At 33.9% G+C, this 17,358-nt stretch overlaps 1 protein-coding gene across 3 annotated transcripts; it reads left to right on the top strand.

Annotated features, from left to right (window-relative positions):
- Positions 7,303 to 14,526, top strand: LOC109347922. Of its 3 annotated transcripts, XR_002107679.1 has the most exons (8): positions 7,304 to 7,845; positions 8,243 to 8,301; positions 8,394 to 8,436; positions 9,622 to 9,699; positions 10,766 to 10,888; positions 11,111 to 11,190; positions 14,044 to 14,208; positions 14,281 to 14,526. XR_002107679.1 is itself a non-coding variant. In XM_019588041.1 (7 exons), the coding sequence occupies exons 1-7, from the start codon at positions 7,411 to 7,413 to the stop codon at positions 14,123 to 14,125; spliced, it is 891 nt and encodes a 296-aa protein (XP_019443586.1). In that variant the 5' UTR covers positions 7,303 to 7,410; the 3' UTR covers positions 14,126 to 14,526. The 3 variants fall into 3 exon arrangements, 2 of the variants coding, with proteins under 2 accessions (XP_019443586.1, XP_019443585.1); XM_019588041.1 differs by having other exon boundaries at positions 7,303 to 7,845; positions 10,775 to 10,888; positions 14,044 to 14,526; XM_019588040.1 differs by having other exon boundaries at positions 14,044 to 14,526.

Genomic DNA, 17,358 nt, shown 5'->3' with positions numbered 1-17,358 from the left:
CTGAGGCACCATGCTGGCATAACGATTTAGGGATTTGCTGAGGCACCTGTACTGCCATAAGGAATCAAAGATTTTCTGAGGTACCCGTGCTACCATAAGGAATCAGGGATTTCTGAGGCACCCATGCTTCCATAAAGAATCGGGGATTTGCTGAGGCACCCATATTGTCATAAAGAATCAGAGATTTGCTGAGGCACCCATGTTGCCATAAAGATCAGGGATTTGCTGAGGCACCCGTGCTGCCATAAAGAATCAGGGATTTGCTGAGGCACACGTGCTGCCATAAGAAATCAGGGATTTGCTGAGGCACCCATGCTGCCATAACGAATCAGGGATTTGCTGAGGCACCCATGCTGCCATAAAGATCATGGATTTGCTGAGGCACCCGTGGTGCCATAAGGAATCAGGGATTTGTTGAGGCACCCATGCTGCCATAAGGAATCAGGGATTTCATGAGGCACCCGTGTTGCCATAAAGAATCAGGGACTTGTTGAGGCACATGTGCTGCCATAAAGAATCAGGGATTTGCTGAGGCACCCGTGCTACCATAAGGAGGGTTTTTTTGTGAAGCTAGAAAATTCACTCGAGGAATGTAATGTTCCACACCGATTTTTAATGCAGACATTATATAGAAATGTATGTTGAGATATATGATATGTAATTTTTGGTTTGTTTGTTTATGTTTATTGGAGGAATGAAATATTTAAAAGGCACAACTGATGTTGGATTATGGTATCCAAAAAGAAATATATGTGATTTGGTTGGATATTCAGATTCAGATTTTGCTGGATGTAACTAAGAGAAAAAGTACAAGTGGTACTTGTCATATATTAGGAAATGCACTGGTCTCATTGTCATGCAAGAAACAAGCTTGTGTTGTCCTAAGTACTGTTGAAGCATAATACATAGTGACAGGTAGTTGTTGTGTCCAAGTGTTGTGGCTTAAACAACAATTACGAGATTATGGCTTAGACTTATGTTGCATTCCCATAAAATGTGCCAATACTAGTTCTATAAATCTCACAAAGAATCCAGTAATGCATTATAGAACCAAAGACATAGATATAAGACATCACTTCCTTATGGACCATGTCCAAAAGAAAGATGTGTATGTACAATTTGTTGATATTCATGATCAACTAGCAGATATATTTACTAAACTTTTGGCAAAAGAACATTTCTATAAAATTAGAAGAGAATTAGGCATTCTTGATGAAACTTACTTGTCCTACTTGAACTTAAAATTGCTTAATTTTATTCAAAATTTTCAAATTTTTGGTGTCACTAACCGATTACTGTATTAGGCATAAACTTTCAATAACAAATTACTCCTATGCGTAATCGATTACCTAAGGTTGTTGTTTGAAATCTGGAAATTACTCACTTTGAGTAACTGATTACTCTGACCAGTATTTAAGTTCTCTCCTCATTTTTCAAACACTTCTTCTTCTACCTCAAACCCCTCATTTCATTTTCACCGTAGCTTTCTTCTAAAATCTTCATTTTTGATCCGATTTGCGTGATTTTTGAGTCATTTCATATTATTTTTTCAATTCTAAACACTTATATTCCCTAGATTTTATGTTTAGTGACCCAAATAAAAAATCCCTAAATCTCTCGAACCTCAAAAACCTAACCTTTCAAAAACCTCAATCAATGGCTTCATCAGCAAGAGCTAAGAAGAAACATACCAATGTGTCTCAAAAGAAGCACAATACTTCATCTTTTGAAACTAACCCTCTCAATTTGACATGTCTTCTCGCCAATGATGAACAACGCAAAGTTTTCTTAGAACATTTCCTTGGACGATCAATATTTGCTCCTAAGAATGGCAATGTAAGTAACTTTGAGTTTGAAGATTTCCATCTCCCTATTTTACTTAGGCAGCAAGATCTTTTTGATTTTTATGAAGAATAAAATGCCTGTTATCCTGAACTTGTTAAAGTATTTTACTACAACTTGAACTTTAGGAAGAATCGTTTAACATCCTATGTGAAAGGAAAATAAATTGTTTTAGATGTTAAAACCTTAAGTTCAATATGTTGTAATACTCTAATATACCATATCAAGGTAACATAAAAGATTTCGGTCTTGCATGTGAATGAGATAATTATGATAGAAAAGAGTTCTACTACTCTTTGTGTAGATTCTCTAAACGGGAAACAGAAATGCGTAAGCAATTGGCTTTAGGTGAAACTATAAAGAGTAAAGATATCCTTGTTGTAGGAATTCTCAATCTCGAAGATTGTTTGCTTCATTACTTTCTGAGCTATGTTATTCTTCCAAAATTTTCAAATCATTCTCAAATTAATGACATGGAACTGCAATTGATGTATGCTCTTAAGCATAACCTTTCAATCAATTGGGCTTTAATAGTAACGAGACAAATATGGTATATCCGAGAGACTCACAACCCTCTGCCTTATGCAATCTTCATTATCAAAATTCTTAAGCATTTTGGTGTATCCATTACTGGTGAATCTAAAGTCACACTTGATGCACACAATTGTAAAATCGATGTGGATGTGATCCACAAAATGGGCTTCTTTCGAGATCCCATTGCTAGAATCTATAAGCATCGAAGTGATAGACAAGCTGCACATGCTGATCCAAATGTCTCTCCTAACCCTTCTAAACATCAACCTTCTGAGTTTCATGTTGAGTCTCCTTCATCTACTGTCATGCCTACCAATCAGATGATCATGAATGAGTTATTCTCTCTTCGAGGCTACATCTTTATTCGAATGGATGCTCTTGATGCTCAGAATCAATAAGTTCAATGCGAGCTTCAACATCTTTCTTATAAGATGAATAACATGGATCTTGATGACGATAACACTGAGCCTGCATCTTAGAATATTTGTTGTCTAGGAATTCTCTTTGTAATGTTGCGTGATTGTGGACAAATTGTTTTTTTCTCTCTAGTTATATATGAACAATGTATGAACATCATTTATGTTTTCTGATATGCTATGTTACCTCTATATTTGTTATGTACATATTGTATGTGTGCTATTCTCTTGGATTTTCTTCTTTTTGATGAAGTCAAAAGAAGGAGAAAAGTTGGGAGAATGTATTTTCTATTTAAAAATCTTTCAGGCACATAACTCCAAAAAAAATGGGGCATACAAAATAGGGGGAGCATACTCAAGACAAGTCAGAATACGATAAATTATGCTACTCTCAGAAAATTACACTATCAAGAAGATATTAGTTTGTCATCATAAAAAAAGGGAGATTGTGAAGAAGTTCTTGCTCCTAACCTTGACACGATTTTGATGAAGACACCAACATCACATAAAGAAGAAAATGAAGAATACTTATGAAGACAATGAAGATAAAGCTTCAAGGAATTAGAATCTAAAGTCTTTAAGTATTTCTATCATTATATTCTATCATATACAAATAGTAGTAATACTCAAAATTACTTTTTAAAGAAAATTGAAAAATACAAGTATAAATGAAAACAATTTTCAAAATATTGTGTAACAGGTTACTGGATCTAAGTAACATGTTACTATAACTAAGTAACAGATGACAAAACTAAGTAATAGGTTACATGAGTGAGAAATGAGTTACCCAACAAAAACTGAACAGAGTAATCGATTACACCAATTTGAGTAACCGATTACAAATTGTAGTAATCAGTTATTCAGTTGAACAAAATACTTGGGTAATTAATTACATATTGCGAGTAACCGATTACACTATGTGATAATCACTTACCCAGTTGGACAAGATGTTTGGGTAATTGATTACATCCTTTGGGTAATCAATTACACTATGTGACAATCAATTACTCAATTGGATAGAATGTTTGGGTAATTGATTACGTCAATGCTATAATCGATTACTGAGAGTTGTTGCACCAGTTTTCATATTAAAACTACACAGCTTTCAACCCAAATGAAATGGTTTCACTCCAATCGAATCCTACCCTTTCATAGAGGTGTTATGGCTGATTGGAATGCCCATTTAAAGGTATTGAAACTCATAATTTATAATACATAACTCATATACACAATTTAAACTTTTTTGAAATACTTATTCTTCACTTTCTGCAACTTGTTATACACTTTCATAATATATTTTCTGAAGTTGCCTTAAGTGTTGTTTCAAAGTTATTCAAATCTTATGAGCATTATTATTAAAGTATATAAAGAGTTATTGGATTGTAAGAGTTCATGGTTTCAAATCTTGTAAAAGCAATTCTTGCCATAATTAACGTTTTCTTCATTCAAGTTGTTGAATTACTTTCTTTCACAAGGGTGTGATAAGAAAGGGGATATAGTCACTTAGAAATGTTGTTTTCCAAATAGTGATATAGATGTTAGAGAGTGAGTAAGGTACAAGGAAATCTCGGGGTGAGAATTTATAATTGCTACTCTTGATATCTAGTAAAGAAATCTCTTGTGATGCAAGAGTACTAGACGTAACTTTCGGTGGACAAGAAGGTGAATCAATATAAAAATCTTCGAGTACTCTCTTCTCCTTATCGTTTTAAATTTGTTTGATATTTTTATGCATAACTTTTTCTGCTGCTACTAACTCTGATAATTGTAGAAAAATCTGGCATAGATTTAAGTCAACTAATTCACCCCTCCTCTTAGTTGACATCTCAGTCTTACAATAAGGACATATTCCTCCAGAGACAAAGAACCCCCATAGTTGCACCACTCCCAAAAGTTTTGGTGTGTGAAGCCAACCACCAAGTTGACACCTCACTGAGAATCCCCAATAATATATTTGTTCCTCCATCTCCAAGTCCACCAAATACCTGCAAAGAAAAGAAGACCATTCCCACAGTTATAGTTCTCCAACAACCAACCCTGAAAGAACAAAGGCGTCTAGAAAGTAGGCGACATGAAGCCAAATCGAACTCACAAAGAGGAGTCCTGACAATCCCTAAATATATGCAAGAGATCCTCGACACACCCTTGGCAGCTAGCACAAACTTGGCTTGTCGCCAAGTGCCGATTATAACAAAGAGCATTCGAAGGAAGCGCCTCATGAAGACCAAGCCAACACATAAGTTTAACCTTCTCAGGAACCCTCAGCCTCCAAAAAATCCTCTAGATATCAGCTGAAGCTGTAACATTTCCTTCCACATCCATAATCCACTAGTAGGTCGATCTAGGTGAGTAGGAACCCGTAACGTGTCCATCCCAAGTCCACCCTTCAGATTCGGTAGGAGAACCAGGCGAGTAGTTAGCATAGATAAACTCCTTAACCTGTAATGTAAAAATAGTATATAGTCTAGCAAAGTTCCAGTCATCTTCCATCCAAAGATCCTTAACTTCAAGATGAGTATCTGATATGTGTACAAAATCCACATAAAAACAAAGCATACCCATTCCTAACCAATTGTCGTACCAAAATGATTGGTCCCCACTTCCCAACTGGAATTTGAAACCCATTTTGACCTTCTGAAAGGCCCTAACAATGCTTCTCTAGATATAAGACATTGTGGCTTTAGAGGGAGCAAAAAACAAAGACCTGTCACCACGATATTTCTCTCTCAAGACTGTACATTACACCTTATATAGTATAAAGATAGATACGTAAGTATAAATACTTAATTTGAAAAATAAATACACTTTTTAGTTTTTGAACTTTGTTGTTTTTCTTTTCATTTGAATATTCTAAATTCATTTATTTAAAACAATTTTTTCCTCCCTACTTAATTTGTTACAACACTATTATAGGCGGCCAATAATGTGTTGGTTTGGAAGTGTAAGGTTCCGCTAGATTATGAGGATGACCAAAATGTTAAGAGTTCAATTCTCACGAGTGACACTTGTTGGGAGGAGCAATCACACATCCCGAAAGTGATTAGTTCCCTACCAAAAAGGGTGAAATGATACATTTGATAGTACAAAAGAAACACCATTAAAGGTGGCTAATAGTAGCTATAGTGATGCGACCTATTTCTTATTGAGAGAAAAATAAAGCACTGAGAGTGTAAAAGTTATATACATTGTCAGTCCATCATCTACCATTTATTTTTAATTATCATTGAGTCTTTAAAAAAGTAATATGAATGAATGATTGATAATTTACTGACTGTGTATCAATATTTACACTAAGATTGTATAGATATTATTACACTCCATCTAATTTCTTAAACTAAGTCTAATACTATAATTTGTTGGGGAGAGAATTTACTTAAAAACTTATTTCACATCTTAATGATCCACTATAAGGAATTCCAATGATTTAAATCAGTGGTATACTTGAATTATTAGTGGTTATAATGTGAAGTATATTTTTTAAACTTACTCTTGAAGTAAGTGGATTCTCTCATTTTTTTACATCTAAATGAACAAAATGTATTTAGACAACAAAGTTTCAAAAATAATTAGCTAAAGATAAAAAATAGTTCAAATCAATGTTATAAAACTTGAGTCGAACATCAACGGTTTAAGCAATTAAACCATTGAGTGATATCGAGATATTTATATATAATTAATAATGACCTATAAATATATAAAATTTTGTATAATTATAATAAAATAACATCTCTTCATCTTTTTTAGACTAAAGTAAAATAAAATAATAGAGTAGTATTTCTCAGTTGAAAATAATCCAATCTTTTATTCAGTTAAGATTGTATACCAAAACTATTTTTAAATCAAATTAATGATTGAACTAGCCATTATCTTATCCATCCCGTCCTAATAAAATTGGTTGAAATAATATAATCAACGTTTAACGTATGTGCCTGGCTTCAATATTTTTTTGTCCTTGTTTGAAATTATGGCGTTGAAATTGAATATTGACGTTATCATGTTCAGGATCCACAGTGAAACTGAAACAAAAAACCCCACCTGTTATAGATTTGACTTTAATGTATAATTACTAAAATATGTGACATTATTAAAGTATAATATCTATATACTGTTAATATAAAAAATTATACATATTTATTTAAATTACTTTTTTGAGAGAGTCAATAATGATCAAATATAAATAATAAATGATACAATAAAAATATATAAAACTCATACTCCGTAAGTATATACATTTTTCTCTCTTATTATATTATCTATGATATACAGAAAACCCATATTTTTTATATAACCAATCAAAAATGATATCCTTATCTTATTAAAAAAACTAATAATGCACTTTTCCTCCCAATATCATTAACCAAAATCAAACATTTAATTTTTTTTGTTAAAGTAATAATAATATAAAAATTCTACCTGGGCATAAATATTAAATCCTATTAATTTTTCCTCCTCATTAGTTAATTTTCTTAATAAATACCTATTTTGAGATGTGAAAGTTTTCTTTCCTTTCATCACTTTCCCTCTCATCTCACACAAACAAAGTCAAAACAAACTGAGTAGAACAAAACAAACTATGCCTAACAACTAACTCTTCTCAAATTCCATAGCTCCCTTCACCATGCCCCTCGACACCACCACAACCACCGTCACTACCACCACAACCACCGCCACATCACCACTCCCTCAACCTCGTTTACCTCATCACTACCCATTCCTTCAACCACCACAGCAACAAGAACAACCCTTTCCCATTCATATTCCAAACGCTCTTTTACCTAAACAATCCCATGACCCATCCAACCCTTTTCCTTTCCCATTCCTCTCTCCGGCCCGCGGCGGCGGCGGCCCACTCAGAGCGGCCTATCCTCAGCCGCCCTCCCTCCTCTATCCCCACGGCGTTCGCGCCGTGGCCTCCCCTCACTTGGACTATGTCCACCCTGCCTTGCATTTGACTAGGCCACCTGGCCCACCCCCACACTTGCAGTACCCTCATTTCGCCTACTCTCCGGTCGCCGCCTCTGTTAAGGGTGGCGCCGCTGTAGCGCAGCCAAAGGTTTGAACTTTGAAGCATTTTGTTTGTTTGGGTTTTGTATTATGTGATAAAAGGGTAACATGAGATTTTGTTTGGTGAAGGATATATAGAAAGAGAAGAAAGTTATGATTTTTCCCTTTTTGTTTTGAGAATCCAAAATGTGACTAATTTAAGTAGTTGTGTAAATTGGGTTCAATGTAATGCAAGGTGTTAAATTGATTGAAATTCTTAATTCAATTGCGGCCACGACATTGCAATTTTGGTAATGGCTATATTTTGTAATTGTCAGGTTAACCACAACCGCAGTTGAAAACTATGATGTATTGTGCTTTGGAAGTGTATCTTATTTTTCTTGTTTGTCATCGGGATATGAGCTTCTTTTGAGCTGATAGTATCCCTTTTTATTTTGGTTTTTTAGACTACTCCTCGATCCGGTGTTCCAGATAGCAAAAATGGATATAAAGATACAAGTGCAAGGTGAATTTCTTGAATTGTCTATTCATTTTTGCATTTTGTCATAGTTCCATTTGGTATAGGAGTTGAATTGATGGCTCTGATGTGTTTCTTAGGGAAAGCAGAGATGATACTTTAACTGTTGTCAGAGGTAGAAGAGTGAGTCCACATTCTCTTATTTTACATCCTTTGCACTGTATATGTCTCACGGTTGAAATCTAACGAATTCATTTAAATTTAATTTGCGACAGTACGATGCTCTATCTTTGTGTGTGTGATTACCTCTTGTGGTGCTAAAGTTTCATTATATTTCAAGTGTTTGCTTAAAATTCATTGGAATATGCAAGAGCTTAACTTCTGTGCACAACTATCTAACCATATCAGCACATCTATATTACTTGTGATGCTTTAACTTTCTCTCTAATATATTGATTCCTAATAATATCTTGCCCTGTGTGTCCATTCACCCAACTCAACATCCTCATCGGTTATCTCTGATAGATTGAGTTTATTGTCTCTGTTCTCTTGTTCGCTTTCTACCACCTAATATTCAGTCCCGTACAACATTCTTAGTGTTTTGACCGTATGGTAAAATTTTCCCTTTAGCTTGAGTAGTACTTTTATTTACTAATAAACCCGAAGTATTCGTCCATTTCATCCATCGTGCTGGGACCCTATGGTTTACTAAACTAATCAGTGGAAAAAATAAGCTCATGTTACAATAACTAAAATACTTAATTGTAAAGCCTTAAATCTAATCTTACATTCAATCGTGACAATATCATGACTAACTTAATATTTAGCCCAATGAAAAGTCTCGTTTGAATTAAACATAGAGGCATGGTTTTAGTTGGAAAGTGTTGTTTACGACAATGAGTTCATAATTGCTTTCTTTAGTAGTAATTTCCAGTGTTATAAAACCCAGAGTGGACCAGCGGTGAAATGGTCAGGTGACCGGTCTGGGCAGCATATTGGTCGGATGTGTATGTGCTCGGTCCTGGTGTGGTCCAACCTATTGAAAACTGGTCAAATCGTCTGCTTTAGCAGTTTAGCTGGACCAGACTGCCTGTGTGAACCAGTCTTAACATTGTGAGTGCTTATAATTCCAACAAAAATAAGTAGTTAAGGGTTCAATCCCATGACCTGTTGAGGTGCATAAAAATCACATGCCACTAGGCTATCAACATGTTAGAGTTCAAACATTTATGTGTGTGTATATATATCAACAGTGTTATAGTTCAACAAGTAACCTACTATGTTGACTGCGTCGATGACCAATCCGAGTTTAATAACCCTGCTATTTTCTATTTTTTGTTGTCATTATGTTATAGTTCCATTTTTCAGGTTAAAATTACAGAGGATGCTTCTTTGTATGCACTTTGTAGATCATGGTTGAGAAATGGTATAAATGAAGACATCCAGGTTTGATATATATCTTGGTTGCTAAATTTTTGGAATTTGGCATCTGCTTCCCAGTTAAATAAATGTAATAATGACTTACTAAATTTTCTTTTGTAAGTCTAGTTTGATCATATTTTACTTCAAACTTGAGGCAATGGTGTTTTAATTACACGTGAAATAATTAAGAAGGCTTTATTTATCTACGATTTGTCAATGGATATGATTTATGATAAACATTATGACGTTATTTTATTCATGTAGCTGACCCCAGTGAGAATAAGACTTGGTTGTTATCGTTGTTGCCAAACTTCTGCTATAATTGAACTTCCATTTTATGTTATGTGCAATCATATTAGTGCTAATATATAGCAAATACTGGTTTTTCAACTACATAAAGGTGACGTCTCATTGAAGTCAGGCTTTATCTGCTTGGAGTTTGAATAAATATATTGATATTTTATATATGTAAAAATAATTGATTGGTCATATTTCTATAACCGATTTTACAGCACTTAGCATCATCGGAATGGGATAAATGGGTGGATCTTTTAAGAGTTAGAAGTCAGTGGATTCTTTTTTTGCTTATTTAAATGTCATTCCTGTGGAATGCACTGCATTTGGTAGTGAAGTTGTTATAGGGTCTAAATGAGGTTATGAATGAAGGTACCCTATAACAACTATGACCAGCATATAGTTTTCCTGGACAAGCATTAATTTGAATGTGATGAAAATAAGCTAAATTAACTTATTTGATCCAAATCATTGGAGAAAGCTGTTCAGATCATTAAAGCTAAATCAGCTTATCACCATAATAGTTTGAAATAAATGTTGATGGGCGTGGTCTTAATAGGAACATTACTGGAATGCTTATCTATATGGTTTTCCTCTAGCTGGTTTTCTCAAAATTGGTTAAAAATGGTAAATATGCTCGTAGTTTCTTCTTTTGTAATTTTGGCTATGTAAAGCGTTAAAGGATTAAGATGCTATGGCAAAGACTTGCTTTTAAGGAGGATTGAATTTTTTACATGCATGTCTGATGTACCTATTTTGATTATGATATTTTATTTAGTCTTATACATTTCATTGGACTTGTCAGCCACAGCAGAAAGATGTGATGAATGTACTCCCCAAACCATTGCCTGCATCTATGGAAGCTAGTAATATGCCAAACAAGAAAGAAGATCAAAAGGACGAAGATGAGGAGGACGAGGTTCGATTTTCTGGTTAACCCGTGTTGAGTGAAATCCTTATTGACATGGGAATTACCCTTTTTCACAGAACTTGTGCTGTCAGGTTTATAGGATAGTCTTATGCAGATTTTAAGTAATGCTTGTATTGAAAATAGAGTTCGTTTACTTTAACTTTATGTCAAGATTTGATCCTATTAATCCCTATCCATTGTGTTATACTCATCTGTCATCTCTGCTTTCAGGATGAGGAGTCTGTTGAGCACTTATCACCACAAGATCTATTGAAGAGGCATGTTAAACGTGCTAAAAGGGTTAGAGCACGGTAAGTTTTTTAGATCTCCCTTCACCTTCTGCTTTATTTCATTACCCACTTATGACTAGTGGTCAGCACATTGCATGATTGAATCGACATTGCATTATAAGTTGGAACATGTCTATAGAAGATCGTAGATTAACAATACAGGTTTTGTGAAATTGTGCATCTATATTGCAGCACTTTTTAATCATTCTGATTATTGAGTTTGGAAATGGACTCAAGATCCTAGGTTGTCCATGATCATGTTCATTGATATTAAAGTCGATGCCATTATAGCTGCCTTTGTAATAACCGTAAGATACGAGGATATTAATAACCGTAATGATATCTGGGATGAGATGGTCGATGGATTTTGAGGGCAGCAGAAGAGACACTAGTTGAATGAAGGGGCTTTAGATCTAAGGGTAAAGATCTTGGTGGTTGGATGCAGGTATTCAATATAAGGTTAAGATTAAAAGAGACTTTTATATAGTATGCTGGATGGGTTAAACTTATCCCTAGGAAGATGAGGAAATAAGTATTTATAGGCTTTCTAAAGGTAAGGAAAGAATGACACATGATTGGGACCAAGTTAAATGCATTAAGGATGAAGAGGGTAGCGTGGCTTGCACAAGCTCTTTAATGAAGGGGATAAGATCTTATTGCACTCTATTTGGATAAAAATTAGAGAGGAGGACCACAATTATACTTTTTATCATAAAATGCAAGAGTCTAAGGTGAAAGAAACATCAAAGAGGATGAATAATGGTAAAGAAGTTGGACTAAGTAATATACCCACTGATGTAGTGAAGGTCCAGTAGAGAAAGACATTTTGGCTCACAAATTGTTTAATGAGATTATGAGGTGTAAAAAATGGTGGACAAGTTGAGAGGCGGTTTCTCTGTATGTGTAAGAACAAGGGAAACATGCGAAACTATGCAAATCATAGGGGAGTTAAGGTCATTAGTCATACTATGTAAATCATACGGGAGTTAAGGTCATTAGTCATACTATGTAGCTCTGACATAGCATACTTGATCGAAGATTAAGACAAGAGACTCACATAGCAGAAAATCAATTTGGTTGCGTTGATGAGGTTGACCGTTGAAACAATATACTTGCTTCGAAGATGATCATATTAGAGGAATAAAAAAGATTTCACATGATTTCCATCGATTTGGAAACAACACATTTTAGGATGCCAAAAGAGGTATTGTGGAAGGCTCCTTAGAGTAAAGGAGTTCATATTATTATTGCTTATATTCGAGCAATTAAGTGTGAGATCACACAAGATTTTCTTATAATTATAGGACTGCACCATTTATAAATGACTCGAGCAACTCTGCCTTGATGAGCTTGCTTTTGAGTGGAGTTAGGCCTGATTATTTTCACACAAAATATGAATACATGGAAAAAAAGAACAACTGAACAAGTCAATACAAATTAAAAGATAAATTAACCATATACAAATTAAGTCAACTGATACAATCTTGGGACTTACAAAATATCAGTTAACTGTGAGTTGGAGTTGACAAGCCAGTTGTAATCTCACATTCTCAAGCCAGTTGTAATCTCACATTCTCACCTGAAAGAACCTTTTCTCATACAAAATGACAATCAATTTCTGGTCATTTCACAAAAATGTGGGTTGGAAGCAACAAGTAAAACTGCTTGGTTGTCAAAAATTAGTTTAATTTCTTTGATGTCTCCTAATTTTAGCCAGTGAAGCAATTTCCTTAACCAAACAAGTTCAGGTTGCTGCAGCCATAGCGTGATATTCGACTTTTCGGCTAAATCTAGTGACCTTGTTTTGCTTATTAGCTCTCCGTGAGACTAAGTTACCTCCAAACAAGACATGGTACCCTAAAGTTGATCTTCTGTCTCATTGTGAACCTGTCCAATCAGTATGAAAATAGGCAACAGCTTGAGCATTGCTCTGTTTTCATAAATTCGTCCTTTTTCTTGAGCATCCTTGATGACCTATCTAAGAATATGAACCACTACTTGTCACAAGAAGCATTCAGAAACTGATTTACCACACTTCAAGCAAAAGTGATGCCTGGTCTAGTTACTGTAAGATGGTTATGCTTACCAACCAAACATCTATTTCTCTGGGATCTATTAGTGGCTCCAACTCAACTTAGCAGTTTGAAATTGGGATCAACTAGAGTATCATTAGCTCGACAGTCCAACATGCCTGTTTCCTCAACTACATCTAAAACACACCATATGCCAGGCTTTTAACTATTATATTCTTTAATTAAGAGGGTGAACCTTGGCGCAACGGTAAGGTTACTGCTTAATGACTGAGGTCATGTGTTCAATTCCTAGAAATACTCTCCAAATGCAGGGGTAAGACTGCGTATATTTACTCCTTAGCGAGCAAGATACTATGTGTTCAATTCCTGGAAACAGTTTTTCCGTTTGTGAGGGTAAGATTGCATATATCTACCACCCTAAGATCCCACTGAGAGTTTCGTGCATTGAAGTGTCCTTTTTTATTATATTTATTAATTGAAATAGATTGTTTTTTTTAAGTCCACACTATTTACTGAGCTTTACTTTTAGTCTTGTATTGGAGCATCAACTGCCCTTATATTTCTTTTAGGGTTTGTTTAGGAGTTGGATTTTGGAGGGGAAGGAAGGGAAATGGAAGGTTTGGGAGCCATGAAATACACTTGTGAGATGACTCTCAAGCCTTCCTTTTCCTTTCCTTCCCCTCCAAAATCCAACTCACAAACAAACTCTTGGATGCTCACTTTTTACCTTTGGGTAGAGTGTGGATACCAAAATAATTATTTTACTAAATCTAAAAACTATGGTTTTAGAAACATTGTATATCAGCAATGTCACAATTACTGTCCTCTGCTGATTTTGTAGATCAAGGGAGGAACGATTACAGCGTATTAAAAGGTACCGAAATAGGCTTACGCTTCTGCTTCCTCCACCTGGTGAGAAATGACAGTTGCTGGGAACTGACCATGCTGACTCTACAAATATTAGTGTTATTGAATGACTCTAACAGGCTTGTAGCAGTCCTTCAAGATTGAAGGTTGTCAGGGTGTGGCTGATGAATCTGTAACATGTTCATGATACATTTACTGTAGTAGGGGAAAGATAATTTGCTTCTTAACATCATACTCCAAAAGCAAGATATGTTCACAGCAACAAATGTAAGACTGAAATTTGGTGTAAATTTTGGTTGATGCTTTTCTCTAGTATTTCTAGCTAGTGTTTGCATAGGACCAATGTTTATTCTTGAGTTGGGACATATTTGTTTCTACATGGATGATTGTAAATCTTTTTTACTTTCTTGGATCATAATTCATAATCAGTTTAGTATTAACATTTAGTGTTTTGCTTTAAATCCCCTTAATGATTTAATAACCTTTTTCTTAAGTTTATTTGATATGATGTTTCCAAATGTTTTTTTTTTTTATGTTTGCATGAAGGGTGTTTCTCTGTTGATAAGTGAAATGCTAATTTGCTAATCTCGATTTTGCTCGATCGAACAATTTTTATACTTATGAGTAGCCAGGATTTAACATTTGATATTATGTTTAAGAAACTGGATTATCTATAGATTGTGCTAGCTTTGGTATTTTTAAATAGCTTTTGTTTGCAAAAGTGTAAAGCTATGATTATGTATTAAGATACAGCTTCTAATCTAAGTTCTAATGCCCATTCAAAATCAGACTTGACATCAAATGTGTGGAACATAACTCTTCTCTTTGAAGTAAATAATGTAACTAGAAAGAATTATAAGACAATCATGTAGGTAAATTAAGCTTGAAATTGATAATGCATTCACATTTATCAGATTTCATATTTCAACTATAAAATAACATGTTGGTCTAGTGGTATAAGGTCCCACTAGATCCTCAGAAAGACTAAAATGTTAATAGTTTATTTCTTATGAGTGACATTTGTTGTAAGAGACAATCACACATCTCGAATGTGATTAGTTCTTTACCATTAAGGTGAGAAAATAGTGATAGTAATACCCAATTTGTTTTTCATATTTAACCTTAAAAGGAAACAACTGAACTTGATTTTATTGATGCTTGGAAAAGGAATTTGACTTATTGTAGTCAGTTGGAGTTTGGACTAGTTGCAAATATTCAATGGGTCCAAGGGAAATTAAGCTTGACAAATCAAACATGGTCTCGGCCTCAAATAATCAATGGGTCAATATATACCTATTAATGCCTTTTGAAAGTAAAATTCATATTCAAGTCATTTTCATTTCCCATGTGGAACCTGAATTGAGCTACTTTTGTAGCCATAAAGATCAACTTGCTGATATTATGGCAGGTAATGAAATTCAATTCTCATCATTGACTAGGAACAAATGCACCTAATCTGCTATGTTTGTTTGTAATCAAAGACTAATTTTCATAATGATTACTCAATTACTCCACCTTAGCATGCTTGGTCAAATTTGTGTGGGAATTGGAGAATTCGCCAAATAAACAACCTAATTAAATGGGTTAATTCCAAGTTTTGGACTTGCAGGCACAACTCAGAAAATGAGAGTTTTTTCACAATATCATTCCACAAAATCCTACTAAGAGAAAAACAGTAAGTAATAAGTAATACAATAAACATTTTGGAAATATAAAAAATTCAATACAATTTTCAATAAGTAGAAGAGTTGTATAGGATGATTTGTAATTATTTGAACCTTAATATTCATCATCGGTTCATCATCTATCATTCATATATTAATTATCATTGACTCTTAAATAAAATAATATACATAAATGATGAATAATATACTTACTATGCATCATCTATAATACCATCAAACATACAACATTTCCATGCCTTGGTCATAAAAGATATAATTATTATAGTAATAATGGACACAACGACACCGTCACCATACAACCACTACTATTACAATTTTGATTATCACTTTGTTTTAATCCAAATTCAACTCTAAATTGTTGTCCTTTTCTTTTGATGTTTTCCTCCAATATTCAGCGGATAAGAATGAGACTTAAAAGTCAAAAAGTAATTTAATTTTCTAAAGTTTCCATATCTCAAAGCTTTGGCTTGGCCTTTATCTACTATTTTCTATTATCATTCTTCAAATGTATCACTGCTAATTGCGTGTTGAAGATGGCACTTGCACCATGCAGTGGAGTTTGGTACCACACAATACACGCATTCATTACGTCATTTGTTTATGGTTCCAGGACAATAACTAACAAAATGTTGGTATAGTGGTATAAGACTTTATTAGATTTACAAGATGATCAAAATGTTAAAGATTTCATTATTAGGAGCAACACTTATTGAGATGAACAATCACACATCCCAAAAGATATCAATTTATTACTGGAAAGGATGAAGATATATTCTTAGTAGTACCAAAAAATAAAAATATTATAAAAATATATCAGTAAGAAACAATCATCCATTAAAAATAGTAATTAAAAACAAGTTATAATTAAAAACAAGTTATTGATGATGACAAAATACTGTATAAAAGATTTTTATCCATTCCAGGGGTTATATTATATGTAGTACAACTATTACTTTATTAGTGTTATATTTGTTTTTTATGTTTTGGATACTACTATTATATTGATATGGTTTTGCTAAATATTATAAATGCAATAGTTAAGAAATCCAAGATTGGAAAGTTAACATAAAAAATCATGTATTTATTGTAGAATAAGATTAATATACAATAAGACGTTCGTTTAATATGGTTTCACTTAGATATAGATGTCAAAAGTAGGGATGACAATTAAAACCGAACTGTGAGTACCCACCTGAACCCCACCCGAACTTAATGGGGAAACTCAATATGATTGAGTTCGAGTTTTACCCGGGTTTAATTTTTGGGTTCAGGTTTGGTTTTGGTAGAGCAAATACCATACCTCGAACTCGTCCCGAAGTAATATAATTCAATTTAAAATTGAAAGACTATCATGTGTCCATTATTTTTAATTTTAATTTACATAATATTGGCTCTTCAAACATAAAAGAAACGAAATAATACACAAGAAAATAAAAATGCTAGAGAAAAATGAAACAAAAATGATAACATACTTTCCTTATTATATTTATTATTTTCGGGTTTGGGTTCGTCTGGTTCGTGATGATATTTTTATTTTCAACCTCGTTGAGTTCGAGTTCGGGTTCGAGTTTTGAATTTCGGGTTCAGGTTTGGGTATGTACAAA

The sequence above is a fragment of the Lupinus angustifolius genome, chromosome LG05 (assembly GCF_001865875.1).
Source record: "Lupinus angustifolius cultivar Tanjil chromosome LG05, LupAngTanjil_v1.0, whole genome shotgun sequence".
Classification (NCBI taxonomy): domain Eukaryota; kingdom Viridiplantae; phylum Streptophyta; class Magnoliopsida; order Fabales; family Fabaceae; genus Lupinus; species Lupinus angustifolius.
The sequence above is the reverse complement of the archived record's forward strand: the minus strand, read 5'-3'. Positions and strand labels throughout refer to the sequence as shown.